This window comes from Cariama cristata, unplaced genomic scaffold (assembly GCF_000690535.1).
Source record: "Cariama cristata isolate BGI_N322 unplaced genomic scaffold, ASM69053v1 scaffold13776, whole genome shotgun sequence".
Taxonomy (NCBI): Eukaryota; Metazoa; Chordata; class Aves; order Cariamiformes; family Cariamidae; genus Cariama; species Cariama cristata.
Window position 1 is genome coordinate 33,517 of NW_009622773.1, and position 19,251 is coordinate 52,767.

Genomic DNA, 19,251 nt, shown 5'->3' on the forward strand with positions numbered 1-19,251 from the left:
CTGACAGCAGAGAGGAGCGTCTGCCTGACTGCCAGGTGTTTGTATACAGGGGTGAGAGCCCTCCAGCCTTCTCTTCTCCAGGCTCAGCACTCCCAACTCGCTCAGCCTCTCCTTGTATTAGGAGAGAAGCTCCGCTCCCTTAAGCAACTTTGTGGCCCTCCTTTGGAGTTGCTCTGTATGTCCATCTCCCACTGGTACTGAGTAGCCCAGAGCCGGACACAGTGTTCCCAGTGCGTCTCACCAGTGCTGAGCAGAGGGGAATAATCTCCTCTGTTGCCCTGCTGGTGCTGTTCTTGGCTGCCCTTGCTGGGAGGGAGTCTGGCCGGCTCAGACAAACCCCAGGGCCTCACCTGCAGAGCTCCTCTCTGGCCTGATGGCCACCAGTGCCTGGGGTGGTTCCTCCCTGGGACAAAACTTTGCACTTCTTGTTGAACTTCGAGGTTCCCACCCGCCTGTTGCTCTCGAGGTGCAGCACAGCCCTCTGCTGTATCAGCCAAACTTGTGTTCTCAGCAGACCCGCCGAGGGCGCGCTCTGCCCTGTCATCCAGGTGACTAATGATGATGTTGAAGAGGATGGACCTGGTACTGCCCGTGTGGGTACACCACTTGGGGCTGGCCTCCAACAGGACTTTGTGCTGCTGGTCACCATGTCCAGGGCTTGCCTGCCTGGACACTTTTCAGCCCACCTCTCTCTCCCTCTCTCTCGCCTGTACTTCATCAGCTTGTCCATGAGAATGTTACAGGAGAGAGCATGAAGCGCCTTACTAAACTCAAGGGAACCAACCTCTACTGCCCTTCCCTCATCCATCACCTCGCTGTAGGCGGCTGCGAGGTGCGCGTTACAAGGGAAGCCTAGGACACAACCTAAAGCCAAAAAATGCCATCGCTGCTATAACCTGTGCCGCAGCCAGCGAAGCAGCTGTGGCGCGTTGCCTGCTCTAATTGTACTGTGGGCTGCACAGCCCCTGCCCTGTGCAAGCGGAGCTGCTTCCAGCTAAGCCAGTGGTGCAAATCCTTGCATTCCAGCTTTCAGTTCTAATGGGCCCACACCCATCCAGGATTATGTGGGGTACTTCTGATTCCCCTTCCCCCCTCATCATTTCTTCAGACAATGAAAGGATTTTCCTTACCACCTGGGTTTTCTTCAAGCGGTCTTCATTCTTTCCAGGCACCAGACAGCCTTGCTTCAACATACTGGGCCAAATATGATGACATGAGGCTGGCGTACATCTGGAAAAAGCAGACTTGCCCAAAACACAAACTGTAGCGATGCAAGCATGCCCTTCCCTACCACACAAATAGGGCTATTTTTTTATTTCACTTCTGCTACTTACTGCAACCTATTTTGTTACATTGCACAAAGGAAGTGCATGTCACAGGCTGGGGAGAACAGTGGTATTTCAAGAGTGGAACGTGGCTCTATCCTGAGCAGGAGCAATGCAGAAGACTGACACAGGCTTAAACACCGCTCCGTGTCAGCTACTCCCCAGCTCCTTTACAGTGCTGCCTCTGGGTCACTGTTTAAAGATCTCCGCCTGTTTTCCTCCACCCGCAGCCCTCTCCAGAGGTGACAGCACACCTGAAATAATACACTTTCAGAGAGAGAGCACTTACGTACGCTTCAGCTAACGCCGTGTGGGCTTTGGGAGTGGCTGGGCCACGCTGGTTTCTGTCTTTGAAGAATGAAACTGAAAATGAGCTAATATTCTTTCCTCAGCTTAAAATCTGTAATAACGTCAGTGGAGAAGAAACAAAAAGCAGCCAGGTGAACGTACAGCAGTTTCCTATGCCTGTTGAGGCAGCGTCGCTGTGTTAAACTTTGTGAAATGAATCAAAGCTGCGGCTTTAATAAAAGGGGTTAGCTATATTCAAACTGAAGCATCACAAAATAGAATCAGTACAAAAATATACATACAGTTCTTTATTAAACAACTGTAAACACTTCACTGTAAAAATCCATAAAACTTTATAAACAAACATTTTGTAAATAGATTCTATACTACAATAAAAGAATTTTAACACAATTATTTACATGCAATACTGACAAATTTGGCACTTTCTGAAAAGAAATGTACAAAACACTTTGTTGTTTAAAAAGAAATTTGAAATTATAAAAACTCAGGGCATTACTATCATGCACTTTGCAAATACCTCACAAGCACTTATGGCACAGCTAGCAGAGAGCTCCAGGCTCTCATCAAGCTCTTTACTACAAGTTCAGATAATTTTTAATGTGCTTCCATAAGTTTGTTGTAAAACTACCTGAACATTGTCAAGAATGAAGTCAAATGCCATATTCCAAACCGATTCCACAGATGACTGCATTAACCTGAAGGAGAAAAGGAAGAAGAGGGAGAAAATTACCATTCCAGAACCAGTCCTTTTTACAGTAAGTCTTGGTCTTCATACTGGAAAACAAGATCACAACACTTCACTATGAATGCTATTTTGATTCGAGCTTGGTGAACTAAAGCCCTGTCTCTTCAAATACACCAAGTCTTGCCTAATGCCACAGACTCCTCTGCCATGCAATAGTGAAATTTCTGATGTGAGCGGTGTCACACCAGCTTGTAAACGTTAGCATTTTGCAGTGGTGGTAAGCCTGTGATCAAAGTGGTGGCCTTCCACCAACTTCATACTGAAGAATCCGATACGGCAAGCTTCTGGATCCTGATCTTTCCTTCCTCACCCCAAGACATATATGCTACTTTTTTCTTCCAACGAATGCCAAGGGTGATTAAGACATGTAAATAATAAGATTTTAGGGGCACTAAATTGTGTTTCTTGCTAAAAAATGGAACCAAATCATGGAGACCCACAGAGCTACAAGTTATTGCTATCATTCAGCTGCTACTAGAAGCCAATTAAGGAAATGCTCAAGGAAAACTCAGCAGGTCTGTACTCTCAAAATGCCCTCCTAGCTCACTATTACAGAAGAGCAGAGGGTTCCTACACTTACAGCTTTGGAAGACCTAACATCAGTACTGCGTACCATCCAACTCCTGATTCCTTCTCCTGTGCTTGCTACCAGGCTCTGGAGAGCCACGCTGCCATCCGTGCAAATCCCACGTACAGGGACCGGGAATGGGACATGATGCTTTCTGAAGAGTTTATATTATTAAGAATTTACTCTACAGCATTCAACAAAACCGTTAACTGCGCTGTGCGTTTTGCATTTTCTGAGGCCTAAAGACATCCCATAATATAAAAGCACAGCGAAGTTTTTACACTGCTGTAGTTTTTTGGGTGTTGATTAGTTCTGTGAAATAAGTATTTTCCGGATCTAAGACACAGAAAGCTGAGCTCCATAGTTAAGTATCAGTAAGCAAGTCATAAATGGAACCTGGGCCTCCTGACTCACGGGAAGAGTAACAGAAGCCCGGTAACTAAGTACTAAAACCAGATTTAACAGGTTGGAGGTGAGACGGGATCTGGATACAGCAGGAGAATGAACTCAGATGAAACAAAGGAAAGATCTAAGGTACCACGAAAAATCAATGAAAACAGGATGAAGAAAAGGGATGTGCTGACAAAAACTACGTCCTTTGTCTAGAAACAAAAGACTCTGTAGCAAATAATACTATTAAATGCTACTCTCAATTTTTCAGAAATTACCTATTTTAAAAACCTAATTTCTCCCCCCCATTTTTCAATAAAATTTAAGCTTAAAATATTCACACTCATCAATGGAATGTCTAATGGGCTCGTGGCCTCACACTGAAGCATCTAGTGCATAACTTCTAACAAAAATAGTCTAAATGTCACAAATACTAGCAATTAAGCTACCTTTTCATGTACTTGACAACCAGATCTAACTTTTCCAAATCTTTTTCTTCTATTAGATCAGTACAATACTTCACGACCTGTAGAATGTCTTCTTCCATAGGATCTGTAATAAAAAAAAAAAAAAGAAAAAAAGAGGTAACTTTTCTCTAAGTATACTTAGAATATAATCATAGAATAACTGGAATATAATAGAAAGAAACTCTGCAGTGTTAATGCATCAGGGGCCGATCTGACAATTGCTGTATTCCTATACCTCCCCCCAACATCAGAAGTTGTGTACATAGAAGGACTGCAAGCTCCTGAAGTATCTGTCTCGTAGACCTCTCCTTTTTCTTTAGTAAGAACAAATGACAGCCAAGCTAATATTAACTAAAGGGAAAAGAAACAGGGATTTAGAATGGAATGGCTGTTTTGAAACTCTTAGGAGAACAGTAATGGCCAGGGTACGAAGGATCTCGCAGGTCAGATTTCCCAAGATATTAAGGCATTGCTAATTGCTTGACATAACTTTAAAATTCAAATCACAATTTAACAATGGTGTTACACTTTTGCACTTCAGTCTAGAATTCTTTCCAGCAGTTATCTTGAAAAGAACTGCATTCCTTTGCCCCTGAAATGACATGTTCATATAAAGAGGAATGCCCTTTCAATAACTTTCATCCTAGTGGTTGTAACATGTAGGACAAAATAAGGAAAATCTCCCACACAAGTAACATCAAGGCCTAAGACAAGGGCCTCACAAATGAGTTGAAGAGACAGCAGGTAGATTTTTATGTTGTTAAGCTACAAATAGGAGCTGGCAAAAACACAGAGTAACAACTGAGTAGGAAGAATCAAGTTACTCCAAGATTGCAAGGCAATAAGACTTCAAGATTACTGTGAAAAATAACAGAAAGTACAAAAAGCCTACTAAAAAAATAGTTTTCCTTGTGATGCATGCAAGATCATCACTAGCATGACATCCCGTACCTGAAATAGTTGTAATCCATTCTTTCAACAATGTCTTTACATCATTGAATTCAACAGCTCCAGCTAGGTTGGGTGCTTGTGGCCTAAATGAACCAGGCTGCTGTTCAGTCTGCAGAGCTGATGGGCCTGAAGAATCTGAAGTTGATGGAACTGCTTCCGGCTGTTCCAAACATGAAAGTTGATAATGCTTAGTCTGACAAATAGGGTAACACCACATATCTATACACCGATAAGCGTCTAGTAAAGAACCCAGTAAAGAAAACAAGCTGCATTTGTGAACATGGACTAAATCTAAAGAAACAGAGACAGCTTTACTGAAAGCTGTTAAGTGTTAAAATTACCTGAGCAGCTGTTCCTTCTTGTTTCAAGAAACCATCTATTAGCTTCTGTGGGCTTCCAGATGTAGCCGGCATGTTTTTTGCAGGGCTACTGACAAGTTTGTTCTTCAAAGGACTCTGAAGCTTTTTTACAGGACTGACTGGATTTTTTTTCCTGATTTTTTTCTTATTTTTCGTTGTTGCATGCTTCAGGTGTAGGAAAGGATTTTTTGACACTGAAAAACACACAAACAGTCAGTGGTTGATACATTTAAAATTTAATACTTTTCCACTGAAAGGGGGGTTCTGTATCTTCCGTAAAAATCTGGATCAATTGGGAGACCGCAACCTAGATAAAGCGACTTTAACATTCATGTGCCACTCTGGATATGGGCGATGTTTTAAGTATTTGAAAACCACTGCTAGACATTAGTGTACTCAGAAGATCCTCAACTATTCATAAGCCTTTTAATATCAAGCATTTCAGTGCCTGAATATGAGCAGCTGGTGAAATCTGAAGCCTACTGGACAAATTGCTTTGGCTCAGTCAGAGCACTGTCCCACCTAGATACCTGCTAAGATTTCCCAGCAGTGGCTATGAGCAAAACCAGCAGCAAAAAGCCCCTCAAACGGCTTTTATCATAGTTTACCAAGGATATCACTCTCATTCCGTCATTCTAACATACCTGCATTAGTCCACTGACTATGAAATCAAGGTTTGATTATAATAATGCAGTATTTAACTGGTAATGAACCCAGTGACATTTCCAACCTATTTAAGAGAAAGCATGTTCACAGGGAATTAATCTCACTTCTTTCTACTGATTATAAAAAGGGGACCTGGGTGACCAGCTCAGAGTAAAACCATCTGACTATCAGACATAAGGTGAGATGTGTAATATCTCTAGTCGCCTGAAATCCATACCGCTGCTATGAGTTCAGGGACCCATGAGAATGCTATCTGAACATAGTTTATCTAACTTAGGTACTGAAGATGCAATACTTTAAATCACAAGACGTATCAAGTTTAGATTCCATTCTGCAAACATATGGACAAGGGTAAGTTTAGTGCCGTAGTTCCCATGAATTGAATTAATTACCTACTTAAGTAAAGCTAGGCATCTGTTTGCAAAATGAGACTGCAGCTGGTTGTAATTGACAGTCTGTCAAAAATACAGAAATGCGATTTAACACAGCATCTTCACAGAAGTCTGAGTTCTATTTTCCAGTTTGTTATTTAGGATTACATAACTCTCTCCGAATAGTGAACAACTCCTGTACAAAACTACTGTACAACTACACATACTCACCAAAAGCGTTAGCAGGCTGCTGCTCTGATTGCTTTTGCCTTTGATCATATGCATCTTTCAGCTCTGCTTGCAACTCAGCAGGTAGTGCAGCAAAAACCTCAGGGTCCACCTGAACAGTAACAAAAGATTCATTTGATTATTTTACCAGTGAGCAACACTGCTTGCTTTCCTCTAGATCACTCACATGAGAAAGGTATTTACATTTTATGCCAAGCAAAAGTAAATGAGATATAACTGAAACACTGTAAAATATGCTGTACATTTTCTTCACGTACTTTAGCTTGTAAAAACTGTAAAATTTTCCATTTAATATTACTCTACATTTTTTATTTTATAAAATTACTATTTATGGGCCTATAATACACTAATCATCTTTATTCACCTACTTTATTAATGACTATCTTTATTCACCTACTGATATACAATACAGCTGTATTAACAGCACAATTAAGCCTAACTCAGAGAACACTCCCTTCAAATTTTCCAACTCAAACACTGTGACAATCAGACTTTTGTTCCTCCTTTTCTTTTGGTACTTCTGTTTCCTGGAACCTGCTATACTCCTCAAACAAAATATCCTTGGAAATAGTCTCGCTTCTTTAAGGCCAAGAAACGCAAGTCCAGCTACCTCGTATTTTGAACTAGCGCAAAAGGGTTTAATTTCTTTCTCGCGCGGTTGTCCACCCCACGTTCGACTGATAAAAATGCAGTCCCTTCCAACTGTCCTAGGTGCTCAAATTCTAGACAGGAAATTAATTATTGCCAATTGCCATACACATTCATATGGACAAAATAAAATTTCTTGTATTGTAGGTTATCTTCCCTCACTGTGTGTCTGAAGCAGCAAATTAGTGACAGACAAGTCTTGTACTCTTGAGTTTCCCAGTATTATCGGACAGTTTTCAGCTCATAATCTGCAAGATCTAATTCAAAAAAGCAAACCTATCATTTAGAGGATTAAATCTGCCCAGTGGGACAGTGCCCTTCATTTCAGTGGTAAAATTCAGAGATGTGCACAGACAAAAAAAAAATATCCCAAACTACTATTACTATTCTAAGGGCACAATACAATTTCTACCATTATCTGAGATACTGTATTTATTATATATCAGTGTGCCTATATATTAAAAGTTACCTGTGCTTTTCAAAAGAGATTTGATCTTTTTTTCAAACCAAAATATGTACGTTATGTCAGGAAGGCAGGCTGTGATATTCACACGTATCATGTCTGAATTATATAGACAATAAACATGAACATGCTCCCACAGGTAAAATTCATCAATTTAGCACACCATTTTTTCAATTTTTAAAACTCTGTGTGCCAACACAAATTTTTCACCACACAAAATATGCACTAATTAAAGGAGGAAACGGGAACAACTCTGACCTCAATTACTGCATACATTGCGCAGAACAAAGCATTGTAGCGGAATGTAGCCAATTAAGTCCAGAGGCTTAAGTTATTTTGTACATATAAATTTTATTTAATAAAACTATTTAAAAAAGGTTAGTGTTCCTTGGTTAAACATTTCAGAGTCAGGAATTTGGGAGGCCCCAAATTAACACTGTTTTTTGTGCACACCACTTAGTAATTCATGCAGAAATCATGCAGTACAGGGAACTGGAGGTATTTTTGTTATTCCCCCTGTCATTGCCCTCTGAAAGTGTAACATGTAAAAATTCAGGTAGAAGACTCATCAGTCAAGTTCATATGAATTCTACACCAATTAATTAGAGTTTTGAGTAATTTACTGTACAGCCAGAGTATCCTAACATAGCTTCCACATAGCTGTATCACATTAACACTATGGAGAAACTTGATTTTATAAATTCATGTATTACCTCAGCATACAGCTATCAGTATTTTTGATATGCTGTATGAATTTCCTTAGAAGGTGCAAATTTGCCACCAGTAATTAACTCCACTACGACAAATGTCATTCATTTCTAAGCATCTGTAATCTTACTTCTTGCATCTTGTACTTTTACAGGATTCAGCTGCTACAGAGATATATAGCTTTTCTAAATTTTAAGATTACTTCAGTAGCTGATGGAAATGAATGCAGCCTATCCAGATTCTTTTTATGGGAGAACCTTACCTAACAAAGGACATATTCCACATGTTTTCTAATGAATAAATCACTATCAGCCAATTAACCAGGCACCTGGTCATAAAAACACAGTTTGGACAAAAGGAATGAATGGTCAAAAACCAAACCTAATTAAGCTGTAAAAAGATGGCAGGGCATCATTTACATTTGCTGAGTTGATGTAGCTAAAGTAGTCAATTTGGAGTGGCTTGCAATATTTCTATACCTGAAACCTATTACTACATAGTCCCCTGCATTATTTGAAAGAAAGTAACCTTAAACGTTTGGGTGCATTTGTGTGCATACACTCCTACAAACACTTTAACAATAAAAAAAATTGCATCAAACTATATTTAGACGAAGATGATATTTTTGAATTAGGTTCATGTTTGATTTTAACACAGAAAAAAATCCTCCTGTATTAATGAACTGGTTTTAGCATTTTTTTTTGCCAAGCCTAAGGAAGCTATTCAACCATATTATTCTAGGTATTAAACTTGGACCTAATTCAGAAAATTAAAATTGTAAATCTTACTTATCTTTTTGCCAATAAAGCTGATGGTTTTCAGGAGAAAATCTGCAGTACAAGCATAAGGCATTCTCAAATAGATAGTATGGCTATCCTCAACAAATAAAGAGCAAGTAGCCGACTCTTCTTGTACTACATCTTCAAACAAAAGGGCTGCTCTGGTAAGCTGATGTTTTTGGATCAAGTAGCAGAGTCACAAAATGCATTAGGAAAACCAGTGCATTTGAGTGTGCAAATTAGGTATTTCTAAGACAATTTCAAGAAGTAATGCTGTTATAAAAAAACAACAATCAATTCTCAACTACCTAATTAATAGATAGATAAAGCATGAACACAAACTAAATGTAATTTTTATAGAAAGCCATATGCAGTTAAAATTTACCCTAAAAAAGAGTACTGAGTGGTAAAACAAGTGTGGAGGGGTGTACTTTAAAGCACAGCATAATTTAACACACAAGTCCAAGATAAACTCTTGCCTATGAATAAATGTAACTACATAATTTAAAACAGCTGGGGTATGGAGAGTTCATATACTGTTCATGCAGTATCTCCATAGGGGAAACCCAACTTTGCAGTCAGGAATAAAAACTGACACAACTGTTTTTGAACCAATGAACTTCAATCAAAGTGAAGAAATTTTAGTAGTAGAACAGACTGCACATCTTCTAAATAACAATTATGCATTAGCTACTATTTACTGAAAACAGGTCAGGAATTCCTATCTAATTTTCTCTAGATTCTTTGTCAGCTAAGCAGCATTACGCCTTGGAAACAGCAACAAATATCTCTATAAATCTGATTAGGCCATACTACTTCATTTGAGAACAGCAATGGAGTAATGGCACAGCAAATAGAAAAACAAAAATACTGCTCTATTTTAAATGATGGATATGCAAGACATTGTATCTCTGAGTAACCCAATCTTTGATTTTTTTTTTTCACCCTACAATTGTTCAGCACCATCTTGGATTGAAGGGTGGAATATCATTAAAAGCATCAGTACTGCTACCTGCTCCACCTTCAGACCCCTATTTTGAAAAACAACTTTGCACTTTCCTCATCCTGGATATGCTGTATATGAGCGAATTTAAAATGATGGAGATATGCATAATCTTTAGCTATGCCTGCCTTTCTCCCAGGTATGCGATATACACAATCACATCTACAGATGCTAGTAGAGGTTGGCTTTACACCATCAAAACATCCACTTAAACACAGTGAGTCTCCTGTGACTAGCTAAGCAGATTTTAGGACTGCTTCAGACTTATGGTGCAGTGTAACTCAGCTGCAATGCAGAAAAAAGGCTATTTACACACTGGATTGCAACGCAAAGTGTAAATGAGGAGGTTTTACGTTAAACAACAGCAAAAACATAGGCATACTGATAACTATAAATCTTCAATAAATACTATCATACTATGTGATAGATCAAGTAACATTTGAATGCAGACTTTTAAAAGATATTACAGGACCATAAATAACTTTGGGAAATCACAGATTCCAGTTAATGCTGTCTCACGAAAAAGCTGTTAACTCTTCCTATAGGTGGAAAGTTGATATTTATTGATACCCTGCAAGCATCCTACCTGTGAGAAAGCTGGCAAGGCTATTACATTAATTCCCATATTGGTATTTGGTTCTTGGAGCTCTGGTATTTGTAAAAGCACTGTTCCAACGGGTTGTGACAGAAGTGCAGTGTTACATCCATTTATTGGCTCTTTTTTGCTATCTCCATAACTCTCTCCTTGCTGAATGGTGTATATTTGCTCCACTTGTTCTCGGAGATCAGGCGGCAAAGCTTCTAGCACAGACTTATCTAGCTACAAATACATAAAAGCTTTTAGATTTTTCTGAGCAATAGATAACAGAGTTAATTTTAGTAAAAGATTAGTTCTACAGTTCTTGAATTTTAGAAAAAAAAAATCATTTAAATCTGTGTATGCAAACACACGTAGGAACCTGACAGTTACACTCTGCAGCAGCAAAATGTAAAAATATCCTTTAAGACTAAGAAGTTCAGTAAATATGAATGCTCAGTTTTACCTTTTCACCACGTTCAGTGTTCTCATCACAAATCATATACAAGGTTTCCTCTGCAACCACCTAGTGATAAGGAAACCCAAATTCTCAGCTCAAATCACATAGGCAACATGCCGATAGGAACACTAAATTGGTGTCTGGTACAAAGCAGTAATTAATTTCTTTCTTTATATAGTTCTAGGATACATGTCACTAATTTACTTTAATGGTATTACGTATGTTTGCATACTGTCAGACTTGTCACAGATTCTGATAATGAAATAAGCTTCAAATTCAAATTTTTGCTTGCCATATTTGCTACTTACCATCAATTATCGACCTGAAACAAATGAAATGACCCCTCAGCACCTAAAAGTTGCTGTATACAACGACAGCTGCACAAGTGACAGAATGACTATAACTGGCAAACAGATGTACAGCATCATATTTCTCACATGTAAAATTTGAGTGAAACTATGTAAATAAATGCCAATTTTTGCCTGTAAGTTCTGCCACATGAGACTCCATAGTAGTGTTTGAAACTTTATCTTTTACCTTTAAGAAGAAAATTTGGAGTTTATGATCAGATTCTGGATTTACAGCTAACTACAAATATCTATGAAAAGCTACTTGGCTGATGGTAACTGAGAGGTTTTGGTGAAAACTGGCTGTATTATCAATCTCTCCAGTTATTTTACACTCTGTTTGTGTTCCCTCATTCCAAATTTGCTACATATAGGCCTCTATAAACATTTTCTGGAAATCCTGGGTGTAAAATATCTTGCTGTTGCTTTCCTAGCACACAGTACACAAACAGCAGTATGGGACTAAGTGTCACTATTCCTTCCCTATACCAGATTCCATATTATATTCCGTGTTACAATATGGCTATAAAGCTGAAGGAAAGATGAGCATATTGTGCCATAAGGCCACCAAAGCTTTAGGAACTCTACTGCACAGCTAGTGGAGTTTTTGCTTGTTCATACACATTCCTCTTATAGCAGAATCTGAGTGTACAGAGCTTCACATCGTTCAGTCAAGTTGCTTTTAGATCCTGAGCTAGTCTGGGTATTGCATTACAGGAAAAAGTTTTCTGCCAAAAGCATAATTTGCTTCTAAAAATGTATAAATATTTGGAAAAGCCGTTAACAGAACATCAACAAATGCTTTTAGAGATTTAAATTACAGAAATTAAAATTACAGATTTTTACAGAAAAGCATGTAGATCTGCTTATACCTAAAATACCTACAGAACTCAGTGCAGCTTGCTCACAGCAGACTATTCTAACAGATGTCCACTTGAATAACATGCGGGGTGCAAATAAGGAGGCTCTTCCCTTGTTAAAACACCCCCCACCCCCGAAATACTTTACTTAAGATTGTCCTCCTCTCATCTAAAAGGTGATATCCTATACAAATGTTAAGTATACATCTTAGCTTCAATACTATTTGAAGAAAATTTGAAAAAACACAAGAAGATGAATAATTAAATCTAAATAAAAGTTTGGCATTCTTATAGACAGAAACTTAGAGCACAGACATTGTAAAAGTATATGAGGTAGCGTAAGACTAGTTGCTGTTCAGGTCCTTCTCACTGACTAAAGCTTGAAGACAGATTTATAGTGTAATTTAAAGACTGGTATAGAATACATAACTTTTAAGAAACTATGTGGAGAAGACTACCTGATTATCATTTATTGGCATCTGTGGCAAAGAATAGTGCTGCCATATAGAGGGACAGAAAATATTTAGAAGTTCTGTCTTCATGAAAATGACACTAAGTACTTGTCAAAATTCTCCTTCGAGCTGCTCATCAGTGATCAAGCTGATCAGAAATAATTTTTGAGAGCTAACATAAGAAAAGGGAATTTACAAATCTGCATGGTATCATAATCATATAAACACTGAGTATTAACTATAGAATGTGTCTAATTTCTCTGATGGAAGTTTTGCTAAAATTTCTTGCGTCTTTTTTGTAATTGGGCTCTGGGCTTTGGTTGTGAAAGGTGGAAGGTAATGTTTTTTAATATTTCACCCTCAACATCTTTTCCACTCCTGTTCCATTGTAATCCTTTGGTAAGTGATGGGAGGGGAAAAAGATACCGGAAAATTAAATTTCCTTCCTTTGAATAAATACAATCTTTCTTGAGTTAGCCTATAAATGACTGCTTTTAAAAAATCCTTTTATTAAGGTAAAATAGTTTTGCACCAGTAACAGTTTTTCTACTGAGTATAGTACTCTACTAGAGCTCTTATTATTTACAAAAAAGTGTAATGTAACTTTTGTTGCTCTATCCAGATACGACAAACAATCCCGAGTTATTACAATACATTGCAGATGTTTTATATTATCCGGTTTTACCTGGGAAGCAGACGGAACCTCAATACTCAAATTAAGCCTGGATTTTACACTGATAGGAGAATGCACGCCATTGCATTTGACAGCAGACTCAGCGTTGTTAACATTAGAATTGAGACCAGATGTGAGATGGGTACCACGAGATGGAAGAAAAGTGCAAGTTCTTGAATCAGAAGATATTTCAAGGTCCATAGCAGCCACAAATACTATACGTATGAAAACAAAATAACAGAATGATCATCTAATACTTGAAAGTACTCTGAAGATTCAACATACAGTGAAGCCAATTTCCAGTTTTCTCTGCTAAATAGTTTACACAATAGATAGCACAATTGTAACACTTTCTATTTCAAAGTATCCTTGTTACTATTAACTTCTAAAAAAGATTGGCATAATCCTATACAAAGTTTTATTTGTAGCATTTTCATTTGCAGCAGCAAAACCCGCTCTCAAAGAGTTTGTTAAATAATTTGTACTGGTATAATGCTCAGTAAGTATTCCAAAAGGTTATCTACATTGGAGCCCTTCAGAACTGATAATTAACACACATGCAAAGTACAAAGCCTACTGACCTTCCTTATGTTGTTCTTCTGAGCACTTTTTTGCTTTCTGAACATGAAAAAGATCAATAACTGAATGCGATCCACCAGGTAAGTGTCCAGATTGTACCGTTGAGTGAGTGGAAGTGGTTTTACTGATGGGAACTAACTGCTGTACCTGAATTCCAACCTAGATCCAAAACATTAATACATTCATTTTATGAAGTTTAAAAAAAAATTAAGAAAAAAATAATCTGTAATTCTTTCATAATAGCATTGCCTTCTCTGAAATTGGCTGCCTGTTGTGGGTGAGGAAGCGAACAAATAAAGGTACGTTGAAATACACGTAAATAGCCACTAAAAACATCCCAAACAAATCCCAGAATTATCCACCACAATCTAACTACTACGAAATTATAAAGCTAATACCATCTTAACTTCTCTGATACAGAAAAGTGCTGTCAACAGGATCATGAAATAATGTGTTCATTATGAAATTTCTTAGACACTAACAAATATAGAAGTACTGATCAGGAAGTGGTAAGTATTAAGTCTGGCTACCTGTACAAGAACGGAATGATTTTCCTGAGGACAATCTATACTAAATCCATCACTTCAGTCTACAAATGAGAAAAATAATGTTCTTTCATTTCTAGACATGGTTCTCGCAATGTCTGAATGGATGAAAGTACTTTGCTGAAAGTAGTCTTTATAAGTTGAGGTGTTCCTCATTTTGAAAGGCATCCTCATTTTTCATTAACTTTTAAATACCAAATCAATAGGGGTTCAAAAACTGTGTCCAACTAAGAATGCACTGGTACATTAATGCAAATTTATTGCAAATCCTCCATCACTATTAAGAAAAAAACCCAACACTTAAAAAAATTATATATAATATGATCAGAAAGCATGAAGGAGCTAGTGTATGTGTTTGCAACAGTTCTTATTCTATAATTACATAGCAAGGATTTTGTTTGTTAACAGTTTCTGAGTTGCAATTAATGGGATATTAAACCATCATTGTAGAAAGTTTTTCTTTGCACTTTTATCATTTGCTTTGAAATGTTTCTAGATTTGAGTTCTAGAACTTAAAAGAAGCCTTTGGAATACTGTGTTTGCTGTGCCAAGCCTTGGAGCTGACTTTGCAAGGCAACACTGTGAATCAAAACCCTACTTCTACATGTAGATGAGCAATAAATGCAGGATTGTTTTAGAAAGCTTCTGCACTCCATTATAACAAATTGCTGATGCCAAAATAGTCTTATCATGGGTTCACATTGCTATGACAAAACCACTGAGATGAGCAAGAGTGTTCTAAAATAAACCATGATTCAAAAGAGCCAGCAATTCACCTTCAAAAACAAAGGCCAAACGATGGGCTGGTAACTCTTCCGGCTCTAAGACTTGCAGCCTAGAGCAAGAACTCTGATCTGTATCTTTGATTGGCATTACAAGCAGTATTCGTATTCGTTACTTAACTAATAACTGCAAAAGCTTACAGAAAATTCTAAGACAAAATAAAATTTACACATGCTAATAGAACTGTAGAAGATACAGTCTAACTTTGGCACCTCAGGTTGTTTTAAATTGTGGATTAATCCATACCACAATAAAATTGTCTTTTTTTATATTTATGGCTTTGTAACCGTGTTTTTCAAAGGTAAACATACAAAACATACTCTGATTGCATAGCCAAATTTACATAAGCTTTGTATTAGCTACACTTCTGCTTAAGTGTGGTTATCGTCTACCCTGGGGAACTGAAAATTTATGAAAGACAACAAAGAAGGTTGATAAAGAGAATAAATTTCAGTTTTCCCATTAACTCACCCCTCGCATATCTGATATGTTCAGCTTCATTGTGTGAAACATGTTTAGAGTTTCTTTCCCAATTACTTTTGCACTGTCTGTTGCATGGTCTAGAGTCACAGTCCTACAAAGAATAAAAAAAGTATGGTTAAAAAGGAAAATGTTTCACAAATCTTAAAGACACTAACAATTCTGTATTTATTCCAGTGAGGACCTCAAAGGAACACTGATCATCACGAGCTTCTGACAGTGAAAGGTGAATTTTGTAGTTTCAGTTTTTAATACAGCTGAATTGTATGTCACAAGCTCACAAGTATGAGACAGACCCGATGCATGCAAGTCATACTGTTGAGCTCTAACCCACTGAAAGAACACTCCCACCTCTTCTGTTACCAGCAGCCCTATAGCAAATGACCCTTTGGTTCAGGAAGGATTCATCTGTTAAAACAACCTGAGATGGCGGGAAAAAGTAGAAAAGACTTCTCTTCGAAGATGCCAAATGCACCCTCACACAAAAGCCAGGATCATCCCTTTACCTAAGGACCAACTGCTTTGATACAGAAGTGTCTGCCTGAAGAATAAATGCGTATTTAGAAGGTTCTGAGACAATCTTGTATGAAACATCATATAACTACATGATGCTCTATGCCTAGGTTTAATTTCTTTTGTTTTCAGTATGCAAGCATATAAATAAATTTGAGATTAAAAAAATCTTTAGTCGAGATCATTCAGATGAACAATAGGAAGCAAAGAGGAATCAGAAATAAGTAATGGGTAACAGTAACAGCACTGCTTGTGGAAGCTGAAGGTCCTACTCCTTTGACAGTAACCTATCAACTGATTGCCCAGGCAGAGGGACCGGGTTATCCCCTTTCACCAGGGATGAGCAGCCACCACAGGTAGTATCACAGTGAGATACTGCTGCACTGAGACCAAGCAGAAAGAGACTTTATTACACTGATAATGATCCACAAGAAAACAAAGGCACTTCTGATGAGGAACTTAGGACAATATGAAAAAAAAGTTAACTGTGAAGGTCAAGTGACATGAACAAGTTGCCTTCTTGAACAGCTGAAACACAGGCACAGTCTCTGACCTTGAGATTTTGAGATTCAACTTTCTTAGCTCCGTTTTGGATCTTCATTGCTTTTTCTCTTCTAGGACCACAAAAAAAAAATCTCTGCAGACTTGTTGGTGAAACAACAGGAGAGACAGATTCAACACAAAGAAACTTGTCTGTGCTAAGATGGACAACTGCAGTCCAAGGTGTCTGATGCCAGCTCCAATCTTCAGAATCCAAGTGGCCTCTCAGTCTTCTGCAGCAAGGAATTCTGCAAATACGGCCCTAATCCCCATGCACTTTAGACTTGAAGGAGAACGATACTGATCAGACATCCTTCTTGACAAGTACAAAGGCAATTTTCTTTGTGAATTGACTCCGACTGTCACAACTGGTATGTGACCAACATCCTATCAAGGAACAGCAGAAAGCCCCTCAAGAAAAAAGAAAAGTACCCAACACTACACAGCTCAGGAAGAGGGAACAGACTGCAGCAGCAATTTCAACTCAGCTGGTCACTGAAAGAAATAAAAATGCTGCTGCATGTGTGTCATAGTGCAGGACGTAAATATGTCTTCTACAAGTACCGCAAAAGGAAAAACAGCTCCAATATTGAGCAAGCTGGAGAAATGTACACCAACAATATACATATGTATTATTATTTGAAGACAAACTCTTTAAAAGATCAAATGGTTTCAATAGCTAGTATTTCATGAGACTATTATCAAAATAAGAGCAACCTTAAACTGCAGATAATTAAAGTCAAAAAGGAAGATAAAAAAAATGTACCTCCCTACCAAGAGAAATGGATAGTCACAATAATTCATTGAAAATATTTCACTAAATCACTTTAAGTAGCATCCACACCAAGAGTACATTCTCTCTAGAAAGCAATTTCAAACCACAAAGAATGCACTTGTGGAGTCAGATTCCTTCTTTCCCATTCCCGCTTCCTCTGAAAACCACAAATTGTTTCTTCTATGCCCTAAATCTTTTCAACTTCTGATGTATTTTCTTTTTTCCTCATTTTTCTTTTTGAAGAAACTCACAGGCAAAAGATGCCTGTTAAAATTCTTCTCTCTTTCTGATTCAGACACCTTAGTATCTTCCTTTTTTCTTCTCGCAATATGCCATGTTTTTTATCATTGGAGGATTTACATTCCGTGCTGATGATCACAAGATCACACGTGTACAACCCAAACACAGACGACTTTTGAAAATAACATTCTACTTCTGATTTTGGTGCAGGTTTGATACATAGACAAAGAGGTACCAAGCACTTTAAAATTTCTGTCCTATCTTCCTGTAAGTTTTGTGCTCAGCATCTTGCGGAAGTGTGCTCATGCCTACTACCGACCATTCTTTTTTCTATGCATAGTTACCTGGCAATATTATCACAGATTCCATGACCTCCATATTTTGCAGGCTCCACTGGTGCCCCAGCCTTTCTAACCATAATTTTAAGGGTCAATCGTTTGCCCTTCATACCAGCAGCTTCAAGTCTACGTTGGATTTCTTCCGAGAGGCTCAGAAGGAAAGCTTCTGCTTCCTTAGGCTGAAGGGGAAGAACAACAATGTTTACATAATTACTAGCTTTCAAATATCGAAGGTAAATCACTAAAAGTTAATGCAACCCAGATTGTGTAAACTGAAAAGAGTAAGCTGACTCACAGGCAATTGTCTTATTTAACTTCAACTGTTTTGTTTACATCGCACGTTGCTTAAGTTAGGAGAGACAGTAGATTCCTATCCTAATGCTGAAACAAGTAAGAAATACTAACTCCCTTTGGAAGTAAGTCTTTTTAAAAATGTATTTAGAAACCCCAACACAGAACTGCAAGTCTAACTTTAAGCACACACCTAGAAGATGAAGAGTGTAGGGCTTATAAAGAAAATCTTTTTCACCATGAGGGAAGTCAAGCAGTGGAACATGCTGCTCAGAGAAGTTGTGCAGTCTTTGTTCTTGGAGGTTTCCAACACCAGACTAGATAAAGTCCTGAGCAATTAGTCTGATCTCATAGCTTCCCCTGCTTTGAGCAAAAGGCTGGACTACACAACATCATGAGGTCTCTCCCAACCTGAATCTTCTATACTTTCTTTAAATGCTTAAGTTCTCAACAAAGAGCTCAGCTATATTTTAAAACAATTTTGTCAACAACACTGCCCCTCCCTACAATATTTGTAAAAAGTCTAATAAAAATGGTGCACTGGAGCAGCTGGTGATGGTTTCAGGCACTGGCATCTTTGAATAATCAGCATTTAAATGAAAGAGAATGCTAGGTGCTGACAAACCTACTGCAGTTCTTTTTCTGTACCAGACTTGTATAACAAATGCAGACTAGTCAGCTAATTTTGTGCAAGCTTCTTTTCAGTCCAACACTTTTGCAGTTTCTCCTCCCACTTTATCGTTTGGTCTCCTACTTCTTCATTTTCCTCATTTCTATTTGGTGGCTAAGATGGTGCT

General features: G+C 38.0%; 1 protein-coding gene across 3 annotated transcripts in view; it reads right to left on the reverse strand.

Moving 5' to 3' along the window:
* Window positions 1–19,251, reverse strand: part of REV1 (REV1, polymerase (DNA directed)) — a 49,520-nt gene that overhangs the window by 2,291 nt on the left and 27,978 nt on the right. For 2 of the 3 annotated variants that reach the window (XM_009702479.1, XM_009702478.1), the window contains exons 13-22: window positions 18,170–18,342; window positions 15,749–15,851; window positions 13,952–14,108; window positions 13,383–13,585; window positions 10,588–10,821; window positions 6,383–6,491; window positions 5,097–5,308; window positions 4,756–4,915; window positions 3,787–3,889; window positions 1,907–2,329 (exon numbers count right to left, since the gene is read on the reverse strand). In XM_009702479.1, the coding sequence (XP_009700781.1) occupies window positions 2,218–2,329; window positions 3,787–3,889; window positions 4,756–4,915; window positions 5,097–5,308; window positions 6,383–6,491; window positions 10,588–10,821; window positions 13,383–13,585; window positions 13,952–14,108; window positions 15,749–15,851; window positions 18,170–18,342 (1,566 nt within the window). In that variant the 3' untranslated portion in view covers window positions 1,907–2,217. Of the gene's footprint in view, window positions 1–1,906; window positions 2,330–3,786; window positions 3,890–4,755; window positions 4,916–5,096; window positions 5,309–6,382; window positions 6,492–10,587; window positions 10,822–13,382; window positions 13,586–13,951; window positions 14,109–15,748; window positions 15,852–18,169; window positions 18,343–19,251 lie in introns of those variants that run through there. The other variant, XM_009702480.1, reaches the window with a different exon arrangement.